Source organism: Bufo gargarizans, chromosome 6, assembly GCF_014858855.1.
Source record: "Bufo gargarizans isolate SCDJY-AF-19 chromosome 6, ASM1485885v1, whole genome shotgun sequence".
Classification (NCBI taxonomy): domain Eukaryota; kingdom Metazoa; phylum Chordata; class Amphibia; order Anura; family Bufonidae; genus Bufo; species Bufo gargarizans.
The window spans coordinates 331518103-331543601 of NC_058085.1; the positions used below are offsets into that span (position 1 = coordinate 331518103).

Genomic DNA, 25499 nt, shown 5'->3' on the forward strand with positions numbered 1-25499 from the left:
GTATTTCTGTACTAGAATCTTTAATTAAGCTCCTTCACTGTAAAGTGAATGTCTACTATTATACCACTGAACGCCTTTTTTGTAACAATAGATTAATTACTAGAGTGTTAATCAGTTTCCTAATATAATGCGCTTATAGCAGTTGGTGCTTGTTAGCTTACTGTATACTGCTATTATACAGCGAACTCAATAATAAAGCCATATACAGACTGCAAGAATTTCATCATATAAAGGGGTGGTCAGAATCTTACTGTAGGTTCCGTGTCCTTCGCTGCAGAAAAGAAACAACTTATAAAATACGAACAATTACAGTGCAATCGGAAAGTCGTCCAACCCTTTCACTTTTTTTTTTTACATTTTGTTATTTTGAGGCCTTGTTCTAAAATTAAAACAATCAGGTTTCTGCACCCAGTACCCCATAATGAGAAAGTGAAAACAGAATGTTAGAAATGTTTTCTAATTTATTGATAAGGAACAACTACAATATTGCATTGACATAAGGCTACTTTCACACTCGCGTTTTGGTTTCCGTTTGTGAGATCCGTTCAGGGCTCTCACAAGTGGTCCAAACGGATCAGTTTTGCCCTAATGCATTCTGAATGGAAAAGGATCCGCTCAGTTTGCATCAGTTCAATCTCCATTCCGCTCTGGAAGCGGACACCAAAACGCTGCCTGCAGTGTTTTGCTGTCCGCTTGACAAAACTGAACCAAACCGTCCTGACACACAATGTAAGTCAATGGGGACGGATCCATTTCTCTGGCACAATGGAAAACGGATCTGTCTCCCATTGACTTTCAATGCAGTTCATGACGGATCCGTCTTAGCTATGTTACAGATAATACTAATGGATTCATTCATGACGGATGCATGCAGTTGTGTTATTGTAACGGATCCATTTATGCAGATCCATGACGGATCCGCCCAAAATGCGAGTGTGAAAGTAGCCTTAGTCTTCAGACCCTTTACTCTGGACTTAGTTTAAGGGCCATTGGCAGTGATTACAGCCTCCAGTCTTCTTGGGTGTGATGACACAAGGTTTGTACGTCTGGATTTGGGGATTTTCTGCCATTCTTCACTGCAGATCCTCTCAGGTTGGATGGGGACCGTCGGTGGACAGACATTTACAGTTCAGAGATGTTTGATTGGGTCCAGTCAGGGCTCTGGCTGGGCCACTTAAGTACCTTCACAGAGTTGTCCCTAAGTCACTGTGTTGTCTTGGCTGTGTCCTTAAGGTCATTCTCTTGTATGAAGGTGAACCTTCAGCCGAGTCTGAGGTCCAGAGCACTCTGGATCAGGTTTTCTGTACTTTTCCCCATTCAGATTTCCTTTAATCCTGACCAGTCTGCCTGTCCCAGCCTCTGAAAAACACCCCCACAGCACGATGCTGATACCACCATGCTTCACTGTAGGGATGGTATTGGACAGTGCCTGGTTTTCTCCAAATTTGATGCCTTGATTTGAGTCTACAAAGTTCAATCTTGGTTTCATCAGGCCATAGAATCTTGTTTCTCACAGTCTGAGAGTCCGTTAGGTGCTTTTCTGCAAACTCCAGTTGGACTTTCATGTGTCTTTTATTGAGAAGAGGCTTCTTTCTGGCCACTCTGCCAGAAAGTTCAGATTGGTGAAGTGCTGCAGTGATGGTTGACCTTCTGAAAGTTTCTCCCATCTGCACACAGGATCTTTGGAGCTCAGCCAGAGTGACCATTGGCTTCTTGGTCACCTCTCTTACCAAGGCCCTTTGCACCCGATTACTAGTTGGGTGGAGACCACCTCTAGGAAGAGTCCTGGTTGTTCCAGATTTGTTTCATTTAAAAATTATGGAGGTCACTGTGCTCTTAGGAACTTTCAGTGCAGCATTTTTTGTACCCTTTTACAGATCTGTGCCTCCACACAATCCTGTCTCTGGGCTCTACAGGCAGTTCATTCCTCCTCATGCCTTGGTTTTTGCTCTGCTATGCATTATCAGCTGAGAGAAATTATATAGACAGTGTTGTATCTTTCCAAATCATGTCTAATCAACTAAATTTACCACAGGTGACTCCAATCAAAGTGGAGAAACATCTCGAAGATTTTCTAGAAAAATGGGAGGCCTCCAGAGCTCAATTTCAATTGTCCAAGCAATTACATTTTTTCCTTTTTAATAAATTTGCAAACAGTTTTAAAATTCTGTTTTAATTTTCTCGTTATAAAAGGTATTGAGTGCAGAATGATGGGGAAATTTGCAACATAACAAAATGTGAAAAAAGGATCTGAAAACTTTCTAAATGCACTGTATCTAAAGTCAACGGTGTCTGAGAATTCAACCCCCCACGAATGTTCATCATCCAAGTTTGTTTGTATCTTGTTACCCATGGATCCATTTTCCTGTAGTTTCGTTCGTCATGGTCAAGCATGTAGACAACGTGAGCTAAAAAGTTGTCCCAAAGTGGCTCATTATAAATTTGGTGCATGGCTAGATATTTTGCCTAACTTTTCACCAACTATTGGTTGGCCTTATTTGTGCCAACATTTGGTGCCAAAATGTTGCACAATTTGGCACATTTTTAATTATCATAAGCCATGCACCTTTCAGTTAAGCCATGTCCCCTTTTACTCCTTAGCCATGCCCTTCATTGATCGATGCACAGTGGATCATTTCTGGTGCATTTGCATTATGAATAGGAGTAAAACATAATGCAAGATTATGCTCCATAAATGTGCCATATTTTGGCACATTTTACCCCAACTTTTAGGCATCAACACATTTGTATATGTGGGCCTGTGTATGGCTAGCATTGGCAGAGTAGGAGAGGCAAGCTTGTGGGAAATGTAGTTTTCCACAAGCAGAGGTGACATGACCAACGATGAAGGACCACCCACATTGCGCTACCAAGACAGAAAGAGTCATGCATGGCCAGGTGGCAGAAAAATTGGAAGTAACCCAGATGGGGAGTATATGATAGCATAATTGCATTGCTTTTTGTGGACTGATAGGCTACAGAGCTTTTCTTAAAAAAAAATAAAAAAAAGGATGACTTTGGGAATACGTCCAAACGTCTATAAGGATATACTTAAAAATTACTCAGCTTAAAATGTTGGACCAAGGTATAATATTATATGGAGATTCTTGTGTATGTAACAGTATAGAAAAACTGAACAGCACATACGTTTTCTTTACAAAATACACTTGAAGTCCATGTTCTTTGTTTTAGAAAGTTGCATTGCCTTTATTTCTAAGATATCAGATGTTAGACAAATTTTATATTAAACACAAGAATTTAAGGTTTTCAATCAAAAAATGCTGTAAGGTATTGCCACCAGTTAGCAGATTATTGCCATGTGCACTATTATCTAGCATGAGAGCAAAACTGATTAAATATCATGTAAATTAGGAACAGTCACTTGACAGAAACAATTAAAAAGCCAACAGAAAGCCAATTATATGATTTGAAGCATAGTGGTTGAGTCCAGATACAATGACTCTAGGATTGCGCGGATGTGAAAGGAATTGCCGGAACTTGTATTTTTTTTACATTTTCAATTTTCTCATTAAATTTGACATTTGGCTATTTGCACAACCTAAAATGCAGAACGGCAATTTTTTTAAACGTAGAAGTAATGCTGGCAATGGTTTAAGGTGCTTTTGATTAAGTTTAGTGGCCATAGTTCCATACATTTTGGCATATTCCAACATCCCAAGGTAGAATGTGTATCCAGTCCAATCTTCGAAGCATCTCAGAATATTGTAGGGCAAGAAAATGCCAATGTTATTGGAGGAAATATCTTGTCCCCCGTCGTCACTGGTTGATGCCAGCGTTTCTTGGTGCTAGGAGTGAACTGAAGCATGCAGGAAGCAATATATTGAGGCAAATAGTAGGAAAAACTATGGTCTTCAACAGCACAAAGTAGCGATCTAAAGTTGTTGTCTTTTATAACGCAACCATGATTCAAAGATGTAACATCTGAATATCTATTCCCAGACTTCCTATAACCTGTACATTACTCTTGTCATAGAGTTAGGATGAGTCTATAATATGACAAACTCAAGATCTAAGGGTCCTTGAGAGATTCCTACAGCTCTAAGAGAAAGGAGTGGTCCATATCTGTAGACTTTAGGTTAGCGATTGTCATAAGGTGCCATAATTAGAAGAGCTTCTCGGAGGATCCTATCTTTTAGCAAGATGACTGGAGACCGAATCCTCAACCGCCGTTCCTTCAATTAAGTGGTCCATTTATGTTGTTTCCAACTTGACTTTTCGTTAGCTTGAATTTTGTGCCAAGACAAACTCTAGGTATGATGACCTGCTCTGACTCGGACTCTCCTGCGTCGCAGAGACATGCTGACTGGCTGCTTCCCAAACCTCTCCATGATCTCCCTGATCCGTGCCAGGTTGGACTTGGCTAAGGTGAAGTCACATCGTGTGGCTCCCATTTCATATCCAACAGCACAGTTTTTGGTGGAGGGTGTAAAGCCTTCAGCTCGAGCTGTTACCGCATATTCTCCTGGATTCAGAAGTCGCCAATAATCGCCATCACTTGCTATGATCAAAAAGAGTTGAATTTTTTTTAATTAACTTCACAGTCACAAAATATCATGATAAAGATAAATTTTCTGAATTCCTACATAAATGTACAATGTGATCGCCACCTTAAAGGGATTGTGTCACTTCAGCAAGTGCCATTTATCATGTAGATAAAATTAATGTATTGTGATTGTCCATGTTGCCTCCTTTGCTGTCTTGATTAATTTTTCCATCACATTATACACTGCTCGCTTCCTTGGTTATGACCACCCTGCAATCCAGCAGCGGTGGCCGTGCTTGCACACTGTAGGAAAAAGTGCTGGTCTCTGGTGGCTGGGACCGTGGGAGCGCACATAGGCTGGTGCTTTTTTCTATAGTTTGCAAGCACGACCACCGCTGATGGATTGCAGGGTGGTCCGTAACCATGGAAATGAGAAGTGCATAGCGTGGTGGAAAAATGAATCCAGCCAGCAAAGGAAGCAATATGGACAATCACAATACATTAGTAAGTGTCTTGTATTATCTTCCTCTACATAATAAATGCTATTTGCTGAAGTGACACAACCCCTTTAAAGCGCATCTGTCAGCAGATTTGTACCTATGACACTGGCTGACCTGTTACATGTGCGCTTGGCAGCTGAAGGCATCTATGTCGGTCTCATGTTCATATGTGTCCACATTACTGAGAAAAATTATGTTTTTATATATGCAAATGAGCCTCTAGGAGCAACCGGTGCATTATCTTTACATGTAGAGGCTCTGCTCTCTCTGCAACTGCAGCGCCCTTTGTATTTCGATTGACAAGGCCTGGACTGCCCTGCACTATCAATCAAAGTGCAGAGGGTGCAGCATTTGCAGAGAGAGCAGAGCCTCTACATGTAAAGATAATGCACCGGTTGCTCCTGGAGGCTCATTTGCATATATTAAAACATAATTTTTCTCAGCAATGCGGACACATATGAACATGGGACCAACACAGATGCCTTCAGCTGCCAAGTGCACATGTAACAGGTCAGCCAGTGTCATAGGTACAAAACTGCTGACAGATGCCCTTTAAGAATAGATACAGAAAACATAAAAATTTTAAGTATCTAAGAGGTTGTTGATGCTCTGGTGCCCTTGGAAGGAAGAAGAACAAAGAAAAGGAAGGGAAATGGGGAATTACATTAAGATACAAAGGAATTAAAAAAAGTTTAAAGAGGACCTTTCATCGGTCCAAACATTGTGAACTAAGTATCATGACATATACAGCGGCGCCCAGGGATCTCACTGCACTTACTATTATCTCTGGGCGCCGCTCCGTTCTCCCGTTATGTCCTATGGTATGTTCGGGGACTTGGTTATAGTAGGCAGAGACTTAGGACTCTTGGTTATAGTAGGAGGAGACTGCCCTTGTTCTCCTGGGCGGCTCCTTCTCCTAGGCTGTAGTGCTGGCCAATCGCAGTGCAGAGCTCACAGCCTGGGAGAAGGAGACGCCCAGGAGAACAGGGTCAGTCTCCGCCTATTATAACCAAGAGTCCTAAGTCTCTGCCTACTATAACCAAGTCCCCGAACATACCAGAGGACATAATGGGAGAACGTAGCGGGGCCCAGAGATAATAGTAAGTGTAGTGAGATCCCTGGGCGCGGCTGTATATGTCATGATACGTACTGTAGTTCACAATGTTTGGACCCATAAAAGGTCCTTTTTAAGGTCTGCTCACTTCTATAGTTTTGTGTTGGGCACACATCAAGCACCAATATATAGCTTGTCTGCTGCCACTTGGCCTTTCTGACATCATTCAAAGAAAGTGCAATCAAAAATTCATTGTGAGAAATGAGGCCAGGCCTGTGGATTTCAGCGGCACTGCCAAATTAGGACTTAAAATGGTGTGAAATACACATAAAACAATTTTATTTTTTTCAACGTATTAATAAAACGTGTTGTTTTAAGTACTTGGAGGGAAGATTCTGATCCTTGGTTGATATCATTCACTTTACTACTGGGTGTGTAGGACCCCCTCCTCAGAAGACAAGAAGACAAGGGGAAGGAAAAGGACTCATGGATCATAGAAAGGAGGCAAAACCGAACGCCAGGTCCTTATTTTATGGGTGGCAAAACCTGGCACATTCATAGGGGTCCCAGTTTAATCTTTGCCACGATCCCCTTCTTTTTTCTATATACACATTGCAACAAGGATGGAACAGACCAGGAGCAAGACGTTTTGATTGGTCCTCCCTATGTGGTAGTGGAAATATTTTATCCTTGTTTTATTAGAGGAGATTTACTGGATATGACATAATTGATATAGGTATATAGGTCTCATAGGTAGAAATCTAAGATGGCTTCATCCAACTGCAGACTACATGGAGCACATGTGACGCTCTCTCCAGTGAAGTCCATGGGGATTTTATAAGGAGCCAAGAAAGCTCCCAGCCTCCATGTCTCGTGGAAGAATATACCCAGTCGAGCCCAACGCGTCAGTATAGTCTAGGCTCGATCTGTCAAAATAATCATAAACACGAAAAAGCACAACTACATAAAACACTAAAACAAACATGAGATCTGGGAATGGAGAATATGAGATCTGGGGACGGAGAATAGGACATCTGGGGATGGGAAGGAAAAGCTGGGGGAAAACAACAGATCTTTTCATCATCAGATTTCAGAGGAGCCATGAATAAGATATCGTTCTCCGCTTTTATATTTCATAAAGAAAAAAGCAGAAGAGAGCGTGGGAGGGTTAAATTAATCCCGGGAGCGGATACACTCGGCATGTGGTGGCTGGAACCAGTCCCAGTATTACTGTAAGTTTCTAATTACCGAGCTGTTAATTACATAGGGAAATATATATACTTAATCCTGAGCTCCATAGGAGTCTGGGGCTTTAACGTATAGGCAGCAATTAAATGACACACGTCCCCGTTCCAGTTGTGGAGATACGCAGGTACACGAGGAAAATATGCTGGTTTAGGACATCATTAAAATTGGTATCCAGTGGCTTTATATCACATTCAGTTGTTTCAAAGGAAGACTTAAAAGCTGTTGAAGTGTAAGGACCCTACGGTATCTTTATTTTAAAGGGGGTTTCTACCTTTTAGAAACTGATGACCTATCCTTCAGACAATGTGTATCAGTCGGCACTCTGGTCATGGCGGTTTGTTGCACGTGCCCTAGGGAAGGCGTCCCGTATAGACAATAGTAATGAAGGACCAGCACTCACTCGTAGTCTACTTGCATAAATCACATATTAGTTAAATGTGACGCGTTTCGGTGCAAATCTGTGCCTTCTGAGGAAGGCACAAGTTTGTACCGAAACGTGTCACATTTACCTAATATGTGTTAGTAAACGATTTATGCAAGAGGACTACAAGTAAGTGCCGGTCCTTCATTACTACTACTATCCTCCGGACAGGTCATTAATGTCAGATTAGTGGGGGGGGGGGGGTCCTTTTCAAGTGAATGGGAGCTGAACTGCAGTACTCCGACACCTGACTACTGTCATGTTTCCGGCATCTGCGGCTGACACAAACAACTGATGGGTGGGGGGTGCTGGGTGTCGGACCCCTACAGATCTAATATGGATGACATCCTCGGAGGATAGATCTTCAATATCTAAAAGGGAGAAAGGGCCATTAAACAGCCTAGTGGCCAAAACAGGTCAATGAGATAGCCCTCTGGTTAAAGGGTTTACGGACTTCAAATGCCGCCTTGGTCGTGTCCTTAGGAGGGATGGTACGAGCGCTGTGATCAGCAGGGTGCTGGCAGTCATGCTCCGCCAACCTGATATTGATGAGCTATCCTCAGGATACTTCAGCAAATAAGAAAAGTGGACAACCCTTTTAATATGACAGTTTCCCTTTAAAGAAAATGTGTCACCTCTCCCGACATCTGTTTTAGTAACTACTCGCACTCCTCGTGTAATAACAATTGTGGAGCATCATTTTCTATGACTCTGTGATGTGCCATTCCTTTATTATTCCTTCTAGAATGTATGAAGGTTCAGAGGGGTGTTACCATCATGGCAGCACTGATTGGCAGCACTGATTGGATATTGTACAACTGTGCAGGGACACACTCCCAGCTAGTAACACCCATCTGGACCTTTATTGCAAACTGCTAGTAATTCATTCATAACTTCTAGAAGGAATAATAAAGGAATGGCACAACATAGAGTCAAAAGAATTTTTATTACATGGGGAAAGCAAGTAGTTACTAAAACAGAGATGTCAGGGGTGGGACAGGTCCAATTCTGGGCAGCGCTGCTCATTATTCCTTTTACTTTGACAGCGTCTCTATCATTAGCCTAACACAATGGGCTTTCATGAGTTATATATATTATATACTGTTTTATCAATATATGCCTTTTTTTTTTTTTTTACTTCATTTCTAATTTAAAGAGCTTCGTATAAGTGACCACATGTACATAACAGAAGGATAATTGGAAGGCACCATAGAGGAAAGATCTGGAAAAATGCAGAAGGTTTACTTGGTGTGTAAGCATTTTCTCACGTGGCTTTTTATTCTTTCATCTTCTTCATTCTCTGACATTAAAAAGGTTTTTACGGACAGAAAGCAAAGAAGGGAACGTACTATTCCTGGTGGTGTTATTATGCAACAAAAGGGTCTTCGAGAAGAGTGTGCTGTAAAGGAAGCCGTCTGTGCCAGAGGTGGGGCACAGACTGGGAGAGGATAGCTTTCCAGAAGGCAAAGTCATTAAAATGTGAGAGAAGTTGTAACTCCAGGTCCCAGGAGTTCTGAAGGTCGGAGGGGTAATAAGCTGTAAGAAATGCTTTCCCGTGCCAGCACAGGCCTAACAGGGCTCCAGTTATGTATCCTAGCAAATATTAATAGGTGTCGCTTGGAAACTGGGATGTTCAGCTATTGCATGAGGCACAGATAAGGAAACAGGAATGGAAGGAAGACCTGGAGAAGAGTTCACAGAGAAGGCTGTTATAACAGGTGTGTGGATACCTAGGACACACCGTGTGGACGTTAAAGAGATAGGACCTATACCTTGGACACTGGTAGGAGGCTAAGTGACTACAAACTGTGGAGAGAGAGATCAAAACCAACACAAAAAGGGAAGTGTTGCTTCTAAACATACTCTAAAGGTCCCTGTACCCATTAGACTATGGTTGGCCAAACCCACTTATTTCAGGAGGACCGGCCAACCATCTAATCAACCACCTGTCAGGAAAAAAAAGGATTGAACATGTTGACTTTAAACATGTCTGATCCTTTGTTCTCAAGAAAGATAATAAGCGTTTGACAGCGGCGTACTCCCCTCTCCCCATTCAGAACACATGCATGTTCGGGCGAGCGACATATGTATAGGGAGGCTGTCCGCCAAGACAGTTATTGAATGAATGTGTATACCTCAAAGGGGTTGTCTCATCTTGGACATGGGGGCATATTGCTAGGATATGGCCCCCAATGTCTGATGGGTGTGGGTCCCACCTCTAGAACCCGCACATATCTTTAGAAAGGAGAATGCAAAGTGATGGAGGGCCTCACGCATGGGCGGCTGCCCTTTATTCATTCCTATGGGAGTGCCGAAAACAGTCAAGTAGAGTGGTCGGCTATTTTTGGACGTCCCATTAAAATGAATAGGAAGTGCAGTCACCGCTCCATTCACTTCTATGGGGCTTACAGAAATAGGGGATCCAGCGCTTGCCTGTTATGGGACCCAAACTCAGAAGAGGCCCATCCGGGAGGAGGACTAAAATAATTTATTGTCAAGGCCCCCTCAACAGTATTACACAATGTCATTATATACAGTGACAATAGAAAATGGACGGATTGGCTGTCATGCCTGGTCTGAGAGAGCAATCTTGACTAGCCGCAGGAGTGGGGGTTGCAGGGGAGGAGAGGGTTGCAAAGAAGTTTGTAAGGGGGGGGGGGTTCAATCAAAAATTTGCCATGGGGCCCAGTCAGTTCTAGTTGCATCACTGGTTTGGAGGATAGGTTATCTACTATTATCCTACCGTACTAGTACTGCAAACCAATCTAAAGTGTAAGTTACAGGGGTGGGAGCAGGATTGTGGCGATGCAGCAATGTTTCGTGGATAATTCCCTAATATTGCAGACTTATCCAGATAAATTGTTGTAGATAAAGGTCGGCACTGCACTAGAATGCTTGCGGTGCACGTGTCAGTAGGCAGGCGTCCCAACGTGCAATATGAAGAAGGAAGACCGGCACTCGCGATTGATTTTTCACTGCGATTTATTCAGTCACTTATTAATGCATAGTGACGCGTTTCAGCACTAAATCGTGCTTTCTTCAGACTATAGTCTGAAGAAAGCACGATTTAGTGCTGAAACGTGTCACTATGCATTAATAAGTGACTGAATAAATCGCAGTGAAGAATCAATCGCGAGTGCCGGTCTTCCTTCTTCATATTATCCAGATAAATGTCAAGACAGATCGCAGAATATCCAGGTAGGAGCAATATCCTGCAAATACTGGAGGTTACCCTAGAAATTAATTAATGGGCACTTGAGATCGAGGCGTTCCTCCTAGCATATGATTTTCCTGGGAATCTCTCCAGCTGACCTCCACAACGTGGGCCAACACTGGAGAACGTCCACAATGAATAAGTGCTCAGTAGGGAAAGATTTTACCAGCTGACTGCAAGAACTCAGAGTTTCGGTTAAATATTGTTTTTGTTCTTTTTATATTTTTTGTCATAATAAATAATAGTCATGGTGACCCTAAAACTGCCAGTCTCAAGTCTACTACCAGAATCATGAGCTGGTCATGTGGATATGAATAAATTCAGGTGGTAAAAGTAAAGGAATCATCTGATGGGGTTCTCAGAGTGGAACGTGAGGGATGAATACTGGTTTTAGATATCAGTCTAATGGTCAGAATGTGTCCTTCTTCTGTGGCCATGAACAATACAACAGGTATCCTATTAGTGAATAGCACTAAGGAGACATCATTAGTGAGCTATATTATGGAGATCTCTTACATTGGGGCACATTTACTACGACTGACGTTTCAGTCCGTTGGAGTAAAATGTGCTGAATTTACTAAGTGGAATTTGGAACATTTCCTGGAAATCCATGCACCAGAAAATCAAATCTACGCCACCTATGTGCATAATAAATATATAATTTATTATACTGAGCCTAAATCCACCATGAATCAGTCCCATAAGGCCTCTCATGGCAGCACACTATCTGATCCACTAAATGTGTCCTGGCCACAGAGTGCAAACCCGGTAATCTCCCAGGAAAAAACAACCAACCTGTACGAATATCATGATTGATTCCTTCCACAGATATAACTGCATTTCCTATCCCGCGTCCGTATATGTCTCTCACAACTCCTTTAATTCCACGGTGAACCTAATAAAAAAAAAGGAACGATTGCTTTTATTATTCTATGTAAATTATACAACTATTTTCCTGAATTTATTTAACGGGGAAGCGTCATCACATTCTTATCTCTTTTATATTTTTATCTCAGGCTCCTGCAGAACACCATTCTTGCAGGACCAAAACTGCCCATAAACATTCGGCCGACTCCCTCCCATCTTTCGCATACACATACATGTGGAGTTGGGGAGGAATCTTTCTCCTAAGTCTACTTTCATATCTGCGGTTTTCCTTTCTGGTATTGAGATCCGTCATAGGATCTCAATACTGGAGAAAAACGTTTTAGTTTTGTCCCCAATCAATGTCAATAGGGACAAAAATGAACTGAACGGAACGGAGTGCACCAGAAAGCATTTTGTTCCGTTTGGTTGCGTTCCCATGCCGGACGGTTTTTCTGTCCGGCATGGGATGCAGAGCAAGACAGATCCGGCATGAAACACAATGTAAGTTAATGATGCCGAATCCGTTTTCTCGGACACCAAAGAAAACGGATCCGGCGCCCATTGACTTACAATGGTTTTAGTGCCGTCATGGCCATTTTAGAGATAATACAACCGGATCCGTTCATAACAGATACAGCCGGTTATATTATCATGACGGCAGCATTTTTGCTGAACCCTTGCCGGATCCAGCAAAAAAGTGAAAGTAGCCTAAGATGAGGAACATTAGTTTCAGCCTCATGGGCTTTTTTGTCTTCCTCTGGATCAACAGAATAATTGGCTGAACTGGATGGACTTTCATCTTTTTTCAACTGTACTTACTACCTAATCCTTATTTTTTCCTAGAAGTCCTTTATTTTTCTATTTTTAAGACATTGGGGGGAATTTCTCATTCCCCTTACACCTCTTTTTGGCGTAGAAAAGTTGCAAATCCATTGGATCAAAAATCTGCATTTTACGTCGCCCTCGCCAAGTCTACAAAAAGTCGGTGAGATGAGGGAGGAGTGAGGACGTTGAGAGGGCAGGGCCATCAGCCCCCACTAATACATCATTTACACTACCCCTGATAATAAAGCTCCACAAAAGGTATTTTTCTAGCGCTGTCCCCAGGCACTATCTAGTGCTGTCAGCAGTTTACCATGGTCAAAACTGCTGACAGATGCCCTTTATAGAGAATCTGTCAGCTCCAAAACACACCCCAAACTAGAGTGAGTGGTGTATAGTGGAAGTGGAGCTGAGTACGGTAATGTACTTTCTATCGTCATACTTGTAATCCGATGCTGTAATCCAACAAACCAGCCGAAGTGAGGACTCCCAAACTCCCGCACATAATGGAGAGGACCCAAGGAGGAGTCCTCTCAATACATTTTAATGCTGGCCTGTTGGAGCACAGTATCAGAATTCTAGCGATTGTGAAGATAAAAATGCATTACCGGACTCAGCATCACTTACACATACACCCCTGACTCTAGTTTGGGGGGTGTTTCAGAGCTGACGGATTCCCTTTAAGAATTGACTGTTATCTAAGACCAGACACTAACCTGCTCCATGAAGACAATCAAGGACTCTCTGTTATTTTCCCACTGTTCTGCCAGTTCACTTCCGTGCGGATACTTGTCACAATCCAAGTATATGGAGATCTCAAAGCAGTTGGTGTGCAAATAGCTAAAATCATTAATACCTAATAATAGGAATAGAAAAATATAGGAAAGAGTGTGATAAAATACAATTAGAGGAAAAGAAATTGGACATTTTTTTAAGAATAAAGACAATTAGGAAAGTCGTTTCAACTCGATGTATCATTGAAAGTCCAGAAAAAACGTTGTTAATGTATAATCATGTAGCAGGGATCTTATAAATAGACATTCCTAATATATTCTCATCAGAAGATGGCTGAGTCCGCCGCCCTTTCTATTGTCGGATCTCTCCCGCGTGTAGAAGTGATACTGATAATGGGAGGATATTGCCATCACTAGTGTAGGCTCAGCAATATGATAAAGTGACAACAAGCTAGAAACACATATTGGGGCTCACAATTAGGGCTCATATATGCGACCGTATCCGATTTGTGGTCTGCAAATAGCGAATCCGCAAAATACGGATGTGGTCCATGTGCCATCCGCATTTTTTTGCAGACCCACTGACTTCAGATAGTAGCTAGAACACGTTCTATGTGGATGACAGACCCATTGAAGTCGATTGGTCTGCGAAAAAGGCAGAGGCAGCGCAGGCGGTATCCGTTTTTTGAGGATCCTCAATTTTTGGACCGCAAAATACATACGGCCGTGTGCATGAGGCCTTAAAAGCGTTATCCTATGATTAATGTAAAAAATTAAAATCCGATATCATGCAGTACCTGATAGTCTCTTTCTAACAAACTTAAAACCAGCACATGCCACCAACACGGATCCAGAGATCTCCCCATTTATTGTTCTGCTAACGGTCAGCTCAGGGGACGTGCACTCTCTCAAGGGACATGTGCTTTCTACTACAGCTGGCGGCAGTTGAAGGATGGAACTGAGCGCGTGCTTCCGTCTCAATGAGCAGGACACAAAAAATTAGAGAAAGAGCAAACAGCAGGTGTCGCTATACAGATAGATTTCAATGAGTAAGTAGGAGTTTCAAAAGTATTCAGATCCAGGTGCTGGTTTGACCCCTTTAAGCAGAATTTTTGCAGCACTGAAGCAATTTATTAGTTACTTTCACAAACATTTTACAAACATATGTAATGCAGATGATGCTTAATTCAACCCAGTCCAATTGTTGCCATTTTATTGGGTCTCTGTTGCCTCTGAGGGGCATATGTTTATCGTTAGATGTAAATTCCGTTTTGTCAGTTCTCTGCCCGGATTCTAGAAAGCAACTCAATTCATTGACTCACCAGGTGGTCCTGTAAAGTACAGCATTTCTTTGTCTGTTTCTTTTCTATTTGCCTCATTGTAGTGCGTGGAATTCATTGACTGTGAGCCCTGCTGTCTATAAAACCCCTAATTAACTGGGAGACATCCCGAAAAAAGATGGAAAATGAAAACTAAGAACATAAATAATAATCATCTGTAAAAAGGAATTAAGTGGAAGTAACATTTCAACAAAATCAAGAGGATTCTGCCGGGATATTGTCTCCTGCGGGCTGTTAATAATGATATAAATGATATTACATTTGATATTAAATATAAATTATATTTCAAGCCACTCAGGTCATCATCACAGGGTGCAGGTCTAGTTGAACAGGTATTCGATCATACTAAGGCATGGACACATGGACACCGCCATCATAAAAAACGCCTATTCATGTCCACAATTGCAGACATGATTGTTAGAATGGACACTATGAGAGTATTATTACTTCTTGGGCACAATGGGGGACTTTATTACTATTGGGGGCACTGTTAACACTAAGGCTACTTTCTCACTCACGTTTTGGGCGGATCCGTCATGGATTTGAAAAAACGAATCCGTTACAATAATACAACCGCATGCATCCGTTTGTATTATCTGTAACATAGCCAAGATGGATCCGTCATGAACTCCACTGAAAGTCAATGGGGGACGGATCCGTTTTCTATTGTGCCAGTTTGTGTCAGTTTCGTCAAGCTGCAGGCAGCGTTTTGGTGTCCGGCTCCAGAGCGGAATGGAGACTGATCGGAGGCAAAATTATGCATTTTGAGCAGAATCCTTTTCTATTCAGAATGCATTAGGGCAAAACTGATCTGTTTTGGAGCACTGAACGGGTCTCACAAACGGAAACCAAAACGCCAGTGTGAAAGTAGCCTAAGTGGACTCTGGTAGATAATTATTTCTACTGTGGGGGCACAATTATTTTTTGGGGACATTATGTTTACACTATTAGTGTCAGGGACACTATTTGCTGGGCGCAGTTATCTTTTAGGGCTCCGCGTGCCAGTAATTATTGAAGGGGCATTATCTGCGTGGTACTAGTATTTTCAGGTGGACTGTTTCTGCAGTATAGTTTGGGGAACACAGCGGGCACAGTATTGGGGGTGGCAGAATGGGGAGTTGAGAAGATTTGAGGATGATGGAAAAGTAGGAAACCAAGATGTCTGTTTGTGAAACTCTGCAGACACAAGAGATGGCTGAAAGAAGTCATCATGGACGTCCCTGGATGTAAGAGGTATGTGGCGCTGTATTACCCTGTATGTTTTGTAGCGCTGTATGTAATATTTCCAAGTATGTCTTAAACAGTAGGGCTGGAGGGAAGGGGTTAGGTTGAGAATTTGGTATGGGGGTTTGCCATTTCAATTTTTACCTCAGGCAGCAGCTTTGCTAGAAAGCACTGAGGGAAGGGGGGCCCCAAGATGAACTCTTGCACCAGGACCCATGAGCTTTTAGCTTCGCCCCAGGATCTAGCCATTAATTTGTAAAGTGGTATGCCCCTTTTTGATGCAACCAATTATCTTATTGGCCTTGGCAGCAGCTGCCTGACACTGGTTTCTATAGTTTAGTTTACTTTCCACTAAAATTCCTAGGTCTATTCACACGTCCGTATGTGTTTTGCGGATCCGCAAAACACGGACACCAGCAATGTGCGTTGCGCATTTTGCGGACCACACATCGCCGGCACTCTCATAGAAAATGCCTTTTCTTGTCCGCAATCGCTCTGTTCTATTTTTTTGCAGAACGGAAGTGCGGATCCGCAAATGCGGATGGCACATTCCGGCCACATTAAAAAAGGAATGGGTCCGCACCTGTTTCGCTAAATTGCGGAACGGATGCAGACCCATTTTGCGGACGTGTGAATGGACCCTTACCCAGTGTTTTACCATTTAGTATGTACGGGTGACTTGCATTATTACTTCCCATGTGCATAACCTTACATTTGTCAGTGTTAAACCTCATCTGCCACTTCTCTGCCCAAGCCTCCAATCTATCTAGATCCGTCTGTAGCAGTATACTGTCCTCTGTAGTATATGCAGTAAACTGTCCCCTGTAGTATATATATATATATATATATATATATACATACAGTATATACAGTATACTGTCCTCAGTAATATATATACAATATACTTTTCTTTGTAGTATATATACAGTATATTGTCCTCTATAGTATATATACAGTATACTGTCCTCTGTAGTAAATATTGTGGGGACTCGCTCTGGTAGACAGGATTAGCAGACGCAGTATAGAGGCAACAACAAGTTCTTTGGATCAAACAGTTCAGTGTTTTATTCACACTTTAGGCAAGTGACAAAACAAGCGGTCATATTCAAACAAAAAGTCACCTTGCGGTGTTGGTGGTAATTCACACCATGCGGCAATTCTGCCTCAAAGATTTCTTGCTGATAGCAGCACCAACCTGTTTTCAGGCCAAACAGGTAGCAAGCCTTCATCCAGACGCAAGGCTCCCAGATCCCAACACATTTCTGTCCTTGACCTGATTCATGCACTTGAGAGGGGAGCGGTCAGTCACCAGGCGGAATTTTCTCCCCAATAAATAATAGCGGAGAGATTCCAGCGCCAACTTGATAGCCAGGCACTCTCTCTCCACTATACTATACCGGGTCTCAGCTGGGGTGAGCTTACGGCTGAGGAAGACAACGGGATGCTCCTTCCCGATGACTTCCTGAGACAGTACAGAACTGAGGCCTACTTCAGAGTCATCGGTCTGTACTATAAACTCCCTTTTGAGTCGGGCGTCACCATAACCGGGGACCCGCACCGGGCCGACTTCAAAGCGGAGAAAGCCTCTTCCGCCCGATCATCCCAGCAAACCATCATTGACTTGTGTCCCTTCAAGAGTCCTGTTAAGGGCGCGGCTAGAGTAGCAAAGTGGGAAAAAGAAACTCATGTAATAGCCACCATTCCCAGGAATGACTTTATTTGCCTAGTGGTGACAGGTCGGGGCCAATTCCGTATCGCCTCTATTTTGTTCACTTGGGGTTTGATGGCTCCGCTACCAATGACAATTGTGGGGGCGCCATGCAGACCAAAGGGTAAGACCTTATATTGATACAGCCCCTTAGGCGTGATGAAGGCAGTTTTCTCTTTGGCAGCCTCCATTAAGGGCACCTGCCAGTACCCTTTCATGAGGTCAAAAACAGAAAAATATGGGGCTTGTCCCAACTTCTCGATGAGCTCATCCACCCGGGGCATGGGATACGCATCGAATTTGGAAACCTCGTTAAGTTTTCAAAAGTCGTTACAAAACCGCAACGTCCAGTCCGGCTTGGGTATCAATATTATAGGACTGGCCCACTCACTTTTTGACTCCTCAATGACATCTAGCTGCAACATTAGCTTCACCTCCTCCGATATAGCTAGTCACCGAGCCTCGGGTATCCAGTATGGTTTTGATCTGACTTTTGCCTGAGGCTCAGTGACAATGTCATGCTGGATTATGGAAGTGCGTCCAGGGAGGTCCAAGAACACATCCGTGTTGCGACTAACGAACTTCCTGGCCTCCTGAGTCTGTTTGGAGTGGAGGCTGTCAGTGATTTTTACTGTACCGGCCTCTCTTGCATCAGACAGAGGGGCCGGTACCTCTTCTCCTAGAAAGCCCCGCCGCCGGCTGTCTTCTGTACAGGTTTCCCTATCTTTCCACGGTTTGAGTAAATTCACATGGTAAACCTGCTCCAGCTTTCGTCGCCCTGGCTGATGTACCTTGTAGGGCCCCTGCCACCTAGCCAGGAACTTACTGTCCACGGTCGGCACCAGAACCACAACCCGATCACCCGGGTTAAAGATCCGGACCTGAGCCTGATTATAGACCCGGCTCTGGGCTCGCTGAGCTGCCTCCATATGCTCCCTAACAAGAGGCAACACTGTCTCTATCCGATCTTGCATTTGGGTAACATACTCAATGACACTTTTTTATGGAGTGGGTTGTTGTTCCCACACCTCTTTGGCCACGTCCAAGAGACCGCAAGGGTGTCTGCCATATAGCAGTTCGAAGGGCGAGAACCCAGTAGAGGCATGTGGTACCTCTCGCACTGCGAACATGAGATAGGGCAGAAGGAGGTCCCAGTCCCTCCCATCTTTAGACACTACCTTTTTCAACATATTTTTTCATGTTTGGTTAAACCGTTCTACCAGACCGTCCGTTTGCGGATGGTAAACGGACGTCCATAGTTGTTTTATGTGCAGCAACTTACAGAGTTCCCTCATCACCTTGGACATAAAAGGGATCCCTTGGTCGGTCAGAACCTCTTTAGGTAGTCCTACTCGGGAAAACATCTCCATTAACTCCTTAGCTATGAGTTTAGCCGAGGTATGTCGCAGTGGCACCGCCTCCGGGTACTGAGTGGCGTAGGCTAGAATGACTAAGATGTGTTGATGCCCTCTGGTGGACTTCGGTACTGGGCCTACGAGGTCCATAGCTATTCGGCCAAACGGTACTTCGATAATCGGGAGAGGTATTAGGGGACTACGGAAATGTGGCTGGGAGCTAGTTATCTGGCAGGTCGGGCAAGACCTACAAAACTCTTCAACTTCTTTGAATATGCTGGGCCAGTAAAACCGCTGTAGAATACGATCCTGAGTTTTCTGCAGCCCCAGGTGACCCCCGATAACGTGTTGGTGGGCTAGCGATAAGCCTTGGGGACCACCAACTGTTCAATAGGCTCACCCTGTAGTTGGTTTACCCGATACAACATATCTTGATGAACCACAAAACAGGGAAACACTGACTCTGACCCAGGTTGTTGTGGTTCACCATCTATTATTAACACATTTTCCCAGGCGCGGGGCGGTACCAAAATTATCCCCAAAGACATTAATGTCTGCCAAATCAGGACCCAGCGGGAAAGTCTTACATGTCTCCCACCATCACACTTAGCAGGGTTGTCTCCCCCTCCTCCACCGAAGTGGCAGTTACCCCTACCGCTGGTCCTTTGGTCTCAGGTTCCCAGGGTTCTGGTCTCCCCCTGAGCTGGGCCACTCTGCTAGGGTTACCCCTGTCTCATGGGTATCAGTCACTCTCATAGCAGGCCACAGTGCCGGAAGTCTCTCCCTATTAGGAGTTCACAATGTAGATTTGTGGCGACATCTACCGGCCACCGTGGTTAGAGGCACCAGCGCGGTCGGGTAGTCTTTTAAGTCTCCGTGGATGCACATCACCCTGACTTTCTGGCCAGTACACTCAGTGGACCGCACCAGGGTAGCCATTACTAGAGTCACCAGACTCCCTGAGTCCAGCAGTGCCTCCGCCGGAGTGTCTCCCACTTCCACCTGGCACAAGTGATCTAAAGACTCTGTGGTACCTGTTGCACACAGCCTCCTGGCATATAGCGACTGACGGTAGTCATAGTTAGTGTCAATGGGCTCAACCCGATGGGGACAGACAGCCCTTACATGGCCAGGCTCCTGACACCGCCAGCAGACTATCGGAGCCAAGTCCATCAAGGGTACATCCAGGGTGGGTTTTATCGGCTCAAATCTCAGGGCCTTGGGTGGAGATTTCCGGGGTTTGCCAAACCCCCCTTTCCGACATAACCCCCCTTTAGATTCCTGGTAGCTTCATAGCGTTCCACCAGGTCCACCATCTCAAGGGCATTGCCAGGAGACTCCTGATCGATCCAGTGCTGGAGAGGGTATGGCAAAGCCCTCCAGAACATATCGGCTAATAGTCTATCCAGCATAGCCGGGGGACTCAGCACATCAGGCTGTAGCCACATTTGCAAGAGGTGGAGTATGTCATAATACTGGGTCATCGCAGGCTCAGCCGGCTTAAACCCCCACTGATGCACCCGCTGGGCCCAGACCAACACATTCACTCCCTGTCTTGCCAAAATTTCACCCTTTACTTTTTGGTAGTCGGCCGCTTGATTGTCTGGCAAGTCTAAATACACCCGTTGGAAATCGGATACCAGGAATGGAGCGACGACCTCAGCCCACTGGTCACGGGGTAGCTTTTCCCTGATGGCCACTTTCTCGTACATCGCCAGGTAGGTTTCGATGTCGTCTGCGGGAGTCATCTTAGGAATCGCGGCACGGACTGCTTTCCGGGCATTGTGGACGCTCGGGGTTACTCCTGCTGTCTGCAAAGCCATAACGTATTGTAGCAGCAACTGGTTAGTTTCCTTCTGCTGCTTATTAGCCTCGCGTGGCTGCATGTTTGTCTCCCGCTGCTGCAGATTAGCCTCCATGAGGGCCTTCACAACAGCCTCCGTTTTGTTGTGGGGCACGACATACAAACCGTGCCTGAAAAATTCAGAAACCAAAAATATTGGCATTCACGCCAGCCTCACTGCTCTTGCCCGCATCCTCCACACATTGTGGGGACTCGCTCTGGTAGACAGGATTAGCGGACGCAGTATAGAGGCAACAACAAGTTCTTTGGATCAAACAGTTCAGTGTTTTATTCACACTTTAGGCAAGTGACAAAACAAGCGGTCATATTCAAACAAAAAGTCACCTTGTGGTGTTGGTGGTAATTCACACCATGCAGCAATTCTGCCTCAAAGAGTCCTTGCTGATAGCAGCACCAACCTGTTTTCAGGCCAAACAGGGCCCTCCACCATAGCATGATGAGACTAGATTTCAGAGATCCAGTATTAGTCTCCCCCATCCCCAGCTCTGGGTCACCAATCGCACAGCGTTATGGTGTATATCGCATATATTTAGGGATTTTACTGATCAAAATAAATGTTATGTTTTATGGTATATCAGACTATATATATATATATATATATATATATATATATATATATAAATTGTGGAATACAATACCAACCTTTTATCAGGCAGTGACCAATGCACAATTTGGTCGCGTTATTAGTCAAACAGGTAGCAAGCCATTATCCAGACACAAGGCTCCCAGATCCCAACACAGAGGCATGGCTTCTGAGCCCAGCTGCCTATTTAAGGACAGCCAGGTGCTGCCAAAACCTGGACCGGCACTTAAAATCCAGTCCGGTATTTGACCTCACCTGGCTGTAAATCAGTACCTTATATATATATCATTATGACAAGTGTGTTTTTATAGATCTACACATAAATACCTTAATGTGTGATTCCCGTGACTAGGCTTGAGTGAATCGAGCTTCAGATCATAGATCCGAAGTCGATTCGTTCAAAAACTTTTAAAAAGTTTTTAATGCTGTTTCCGTGCAGCATTAAAATGTATTGGCTCCGTGTAGGCCAATTTCATATCGCCCAAAGTTGCACGTGACTTCGGTGAATTAGTCTGTTGTTCCTATCTGCGTATTTAAAAACATTTTAAGTAAGGAATTCGAAGTAGGCTTTGGTACTGGCTGCTACCTCGGTACCAAAGCCCATTTAGAAAATTCCTAATTTAAAATATTTTTAAATACGCAGATAGGAATACCAGACTAATTCACCGAAGTCAATCGCAAGTTGGTCTACATGGAGACCATACATCTTAATGATGTCTAGAAACAGCATTAAAAAAGAAGCTATTGAACGAATTGACTTTGGATCTATGATCCGAAGCTCAATTCACTCAAGACTACCCATGACACTGGTTATTATTTTACAGCAATAGAACAACTTACTTCCAGCCACTGTATGCCAAGAGGCTCCATTCACACTTCCCTCCTCCTTGTTAAAATCCTCAGTGTGGCATGGCCTCCGACTTGAGTCTGTCATATGCCGATGGGTGGATGCATAGGAGTATGCCAACCAACGAAACACATGGTCATCCGGTGTTGCTGTATACTCCTGGGTCTTCCACAGTGACCGCACCATGTCGAAAGGATAAGACACCACCAGCTCTCCTCCTTGGAGGTTTCCACCGAGAACAAAGGGAATCTTTTCCATCCATGTAATTAGGGCACGGGTTTCAATAGCAACCTGTAGGCACCATTTTTAGCCATTTTATTAATAACCTTGGCAATGTGAAGAGAAACAATTTTTTATGGTATTCAGGAATTAAGAACAAGTTGCATATCTTAAAAGCAAAAAAACATTTTTATATAGGCCTCATGCACATGGCTACAAGCCCATGCTGTACCTTTATGTGCCTCCACACCTAGTTTTTTTCCCACAGGTATGCCATGTTTACAAGATATAGTAATACTTGTAATGGACAATATGATGCCTGAAGGAGACACCACATAGAGGCAAATGGAGGCCTACAGGTCCATAATACAGAGCCATAAGGACTTTGTGTACCACCATAGATGGTCTATGCCATTAGTAATACTATGTCCTTGAAACCATAGGCAGAGCAGGCATGTCTCCCAAGGTATGATAAAGGACCTTTTGTAAGGTGGCATTCACACGACTGTATCCGTTTTGCGGTCTGCAAATTACCGATCTGCAAAACACGGATACCGTCCACGTGTGTTCCGCTTCTTTTGAATCAGCATGTCCCACCCTTTGTTAGAAATGCCTATTCTTGTCTGAAAAAGGAGAAGAATAGGAAATGTTCTATTTTTTTGCTGGGCCATGGAACAGACATACGGATGTGGACAGCACACAGTTTGCTGTTCGCATCTTTTGCGCCCCCATTGAAATGAATGGGTCCTCATCCAATCTGCAAAAAATGCAGATCAGATGCAGACCGAAAATACAGTCATCTGAATGCACCCTAAAACGTCAGCCCCCCGGTGGGATTTTAACGTAAATCAATTCAGTATTAGCGTTCAACATGCCTGATACTTTTTTCCCATGCAACCTAAGCCATTAGCCAGAGCCATTAGTTAATTCCCCCCTTCCCACTGGTAACACATGCACTCTCAGTCATGCCAAGTATGAATGTATACAGGGGAGTCGGGAAGAGAAGCGGTTGGCCAACAGGTATTCTACAATTGCGGGCAGCTTGACTCACTGTGGCATTCTCGTACTGAAACCAGTCAGGGATTGGGATGTGGTTGTTCAGGACTCTGCGCATATTCCTAGGATGATCCTCTGACTCCCACAACATTGAATTCAAGTCTGGAAAATTGTTATTTATGTCAATCCCATCCGCTGTCCAGCGGCCCAAAGACCAGCCTCCCAGTTCAGAGCCCTAAAATTAATAGAAAAACTTAAATTAAAATTTGATATTAACACCACAATGGAAAAAACAGGTTCGAGGAAAGTCCTTTCCTGGAAACGACTGTGTACCTGGTGGTAGCTCCATTACTCTATTCTCTATGCCTATAGCAAGGACACAGGGGGAATTTATCATTGAAGGTGTGATTGACGTTAGTTTTTAGATTGGAGTTGCTATGTGCACCTGTGCCAAATTTATGACAATGGTGCAATAGTAATAAGTTTGGTGAAAGCGCAATGTAGTTGTGCCTATTTAAGGCTACTTTCACACTTGCGTTTTTCTTTTCCGGCAAGGAGTTCCATCAAAAGGGCTCAATGCCGGAAAAGAACTGATCAGGCATATCCCCATGAACTCTGAATGGAGAGTAATCCGTTCAGGATGCATCAGGACGTCTTCAGTTCGGTCTTTTTGACTGATCAGGACGGAGATAATACCGCAGCATGCTACGGTTTTATCTCCGGCCCAAAAAAACTGAAGACTTGCCTGAATGCTGGGTCTGGCATTTTTTTCCGTAGGAATGTAATAGTGTCGGTTCCAGCATTCAAAATACTGTAATGCTGGATCCGTCCTTCCGGTCCGCGCATGCGCAGACCAAAAATAAGGTGAAAAAAATTAATGCCGGATCCGTTTTGCCGGATGACAATGGAAAGACGGATCCGGCATTTCAATGCATTTTTCTGACTGATCAGGCGTATTTAAGACCTATCAGGATCCTGATCAGTCTTACAAATGCCATCAGTAGGCATATGTTTCGGCGGCGGAACTGCTTGCCGGATTACTCTGCCGCAAGTGTGAAAGAAGCCTATGTAAAAGTGCGCCTAGGGGATGCCTGGCTTGGAGTTATGACTTTTTAAAAAGTTGCAAATAATAAAGGAGGCAAAAAAGTGATCTATGAGGAAAACTCTTACTCCACTTCTGAAAGTGGCACAGGCAGCCAAATGTTGGAAAATGTTGCCATCAATTGCAAAATTTTTAGGCCAAAAAACTAGCATAACACATTTGATAAATGTTCCCTACAGTTGTAAGACATTACAACAGTGTTTCCTAAGCTGTGGCGCTCCAGCTGTTGCAAAACTACAACTCTTATTTTCTTGACTCCCTTCAGAATGGTGCAACATTCTCGCCTTAGGAGAAACTGACCCCAAAAAAGTGCACCCCAAAAAGACCCTTAGTGACTGTGGATGCCAATAACTCCAACTCTCAAGGTACGAAGATCATGGTGAAGTCCACCCAAAGATTGAACTTTCCCTTTAATTCATTGTGTACCCAGATATTACCGCTCACCAGTTCAGCAGCCTTCTCGTACCCATCTGGGTTCACAGATGGAAGGAAATGGAGACGTGTATTGGTGATCAGATGTCTGATACGTTTGTTGTCTGCCAGGTACTCCTGACACATGAACTGCATCAGCAAGAGAATAAGTTCACGTCCTAGGACTTCATTTCCATGGGCTCCAGCCATGTATCGGAATTCAGGTTCTCCTGGATCGATGGAAAGAGAGACACCGCAACAGCGGTCCATGATCACACACAACACAAGAAGATATATGGAGGTGTACCAGACCACCTCGTACAGACTAGAGCAAGCTATATGTTTCAGTAATAATTAGTGATTCTTCTTACTCTACTATGTGTTTGCTGGTTAGAGGTGTTGTCTAGAAGGATAAGAGTATGACCACAAGGCATGGTTGTGATCCGTTCAGGTCCTGGCCAGCTGCGGTCAAGAACCTGATGTTTA

At 43.8% G+C, this 25499-nt stretch overlaps 1 protein-coding gene across 1 annotated transcript in view; it reads right to left on the reverse strand.

Annotated features, from left to right (window-relative positions):
• Positions 1–3191: 3191 nt before the first annotated feature.
• Positions 3192–25499, reverse strand: part of CPXM2 (carboxypeptidase X, M14 family member 2) — a 122404-nt gene continuing 100096 nt past the window's right edge. Inside the window, exons 10-15 of the mRNA XM_044298374.1 lie at positions 25047–25243; positions 23556–23735; positions 22279–22576; positions 13347–13486; positions 11737–11836; positions 3192–4519 (exon numbers count right to left, since the gene is read on the reverse strand). Coding sequence (XP_044154309.1) covers positions 4269–4519; positions 11737–11836; positions 13347–13486; positions 22279–22576; positions 23556–23735; positions 25047–25243 — 1166 coding nt within the window. The 3' untranslated portion in view covers positions 3192–4268. The remainder of the gene's footprint in view (positions 4520–11736; positions 11837–13346; positions 13487–22278; positions 22577–23555; positions 23736–25046; positions 25244–25499) is intronic.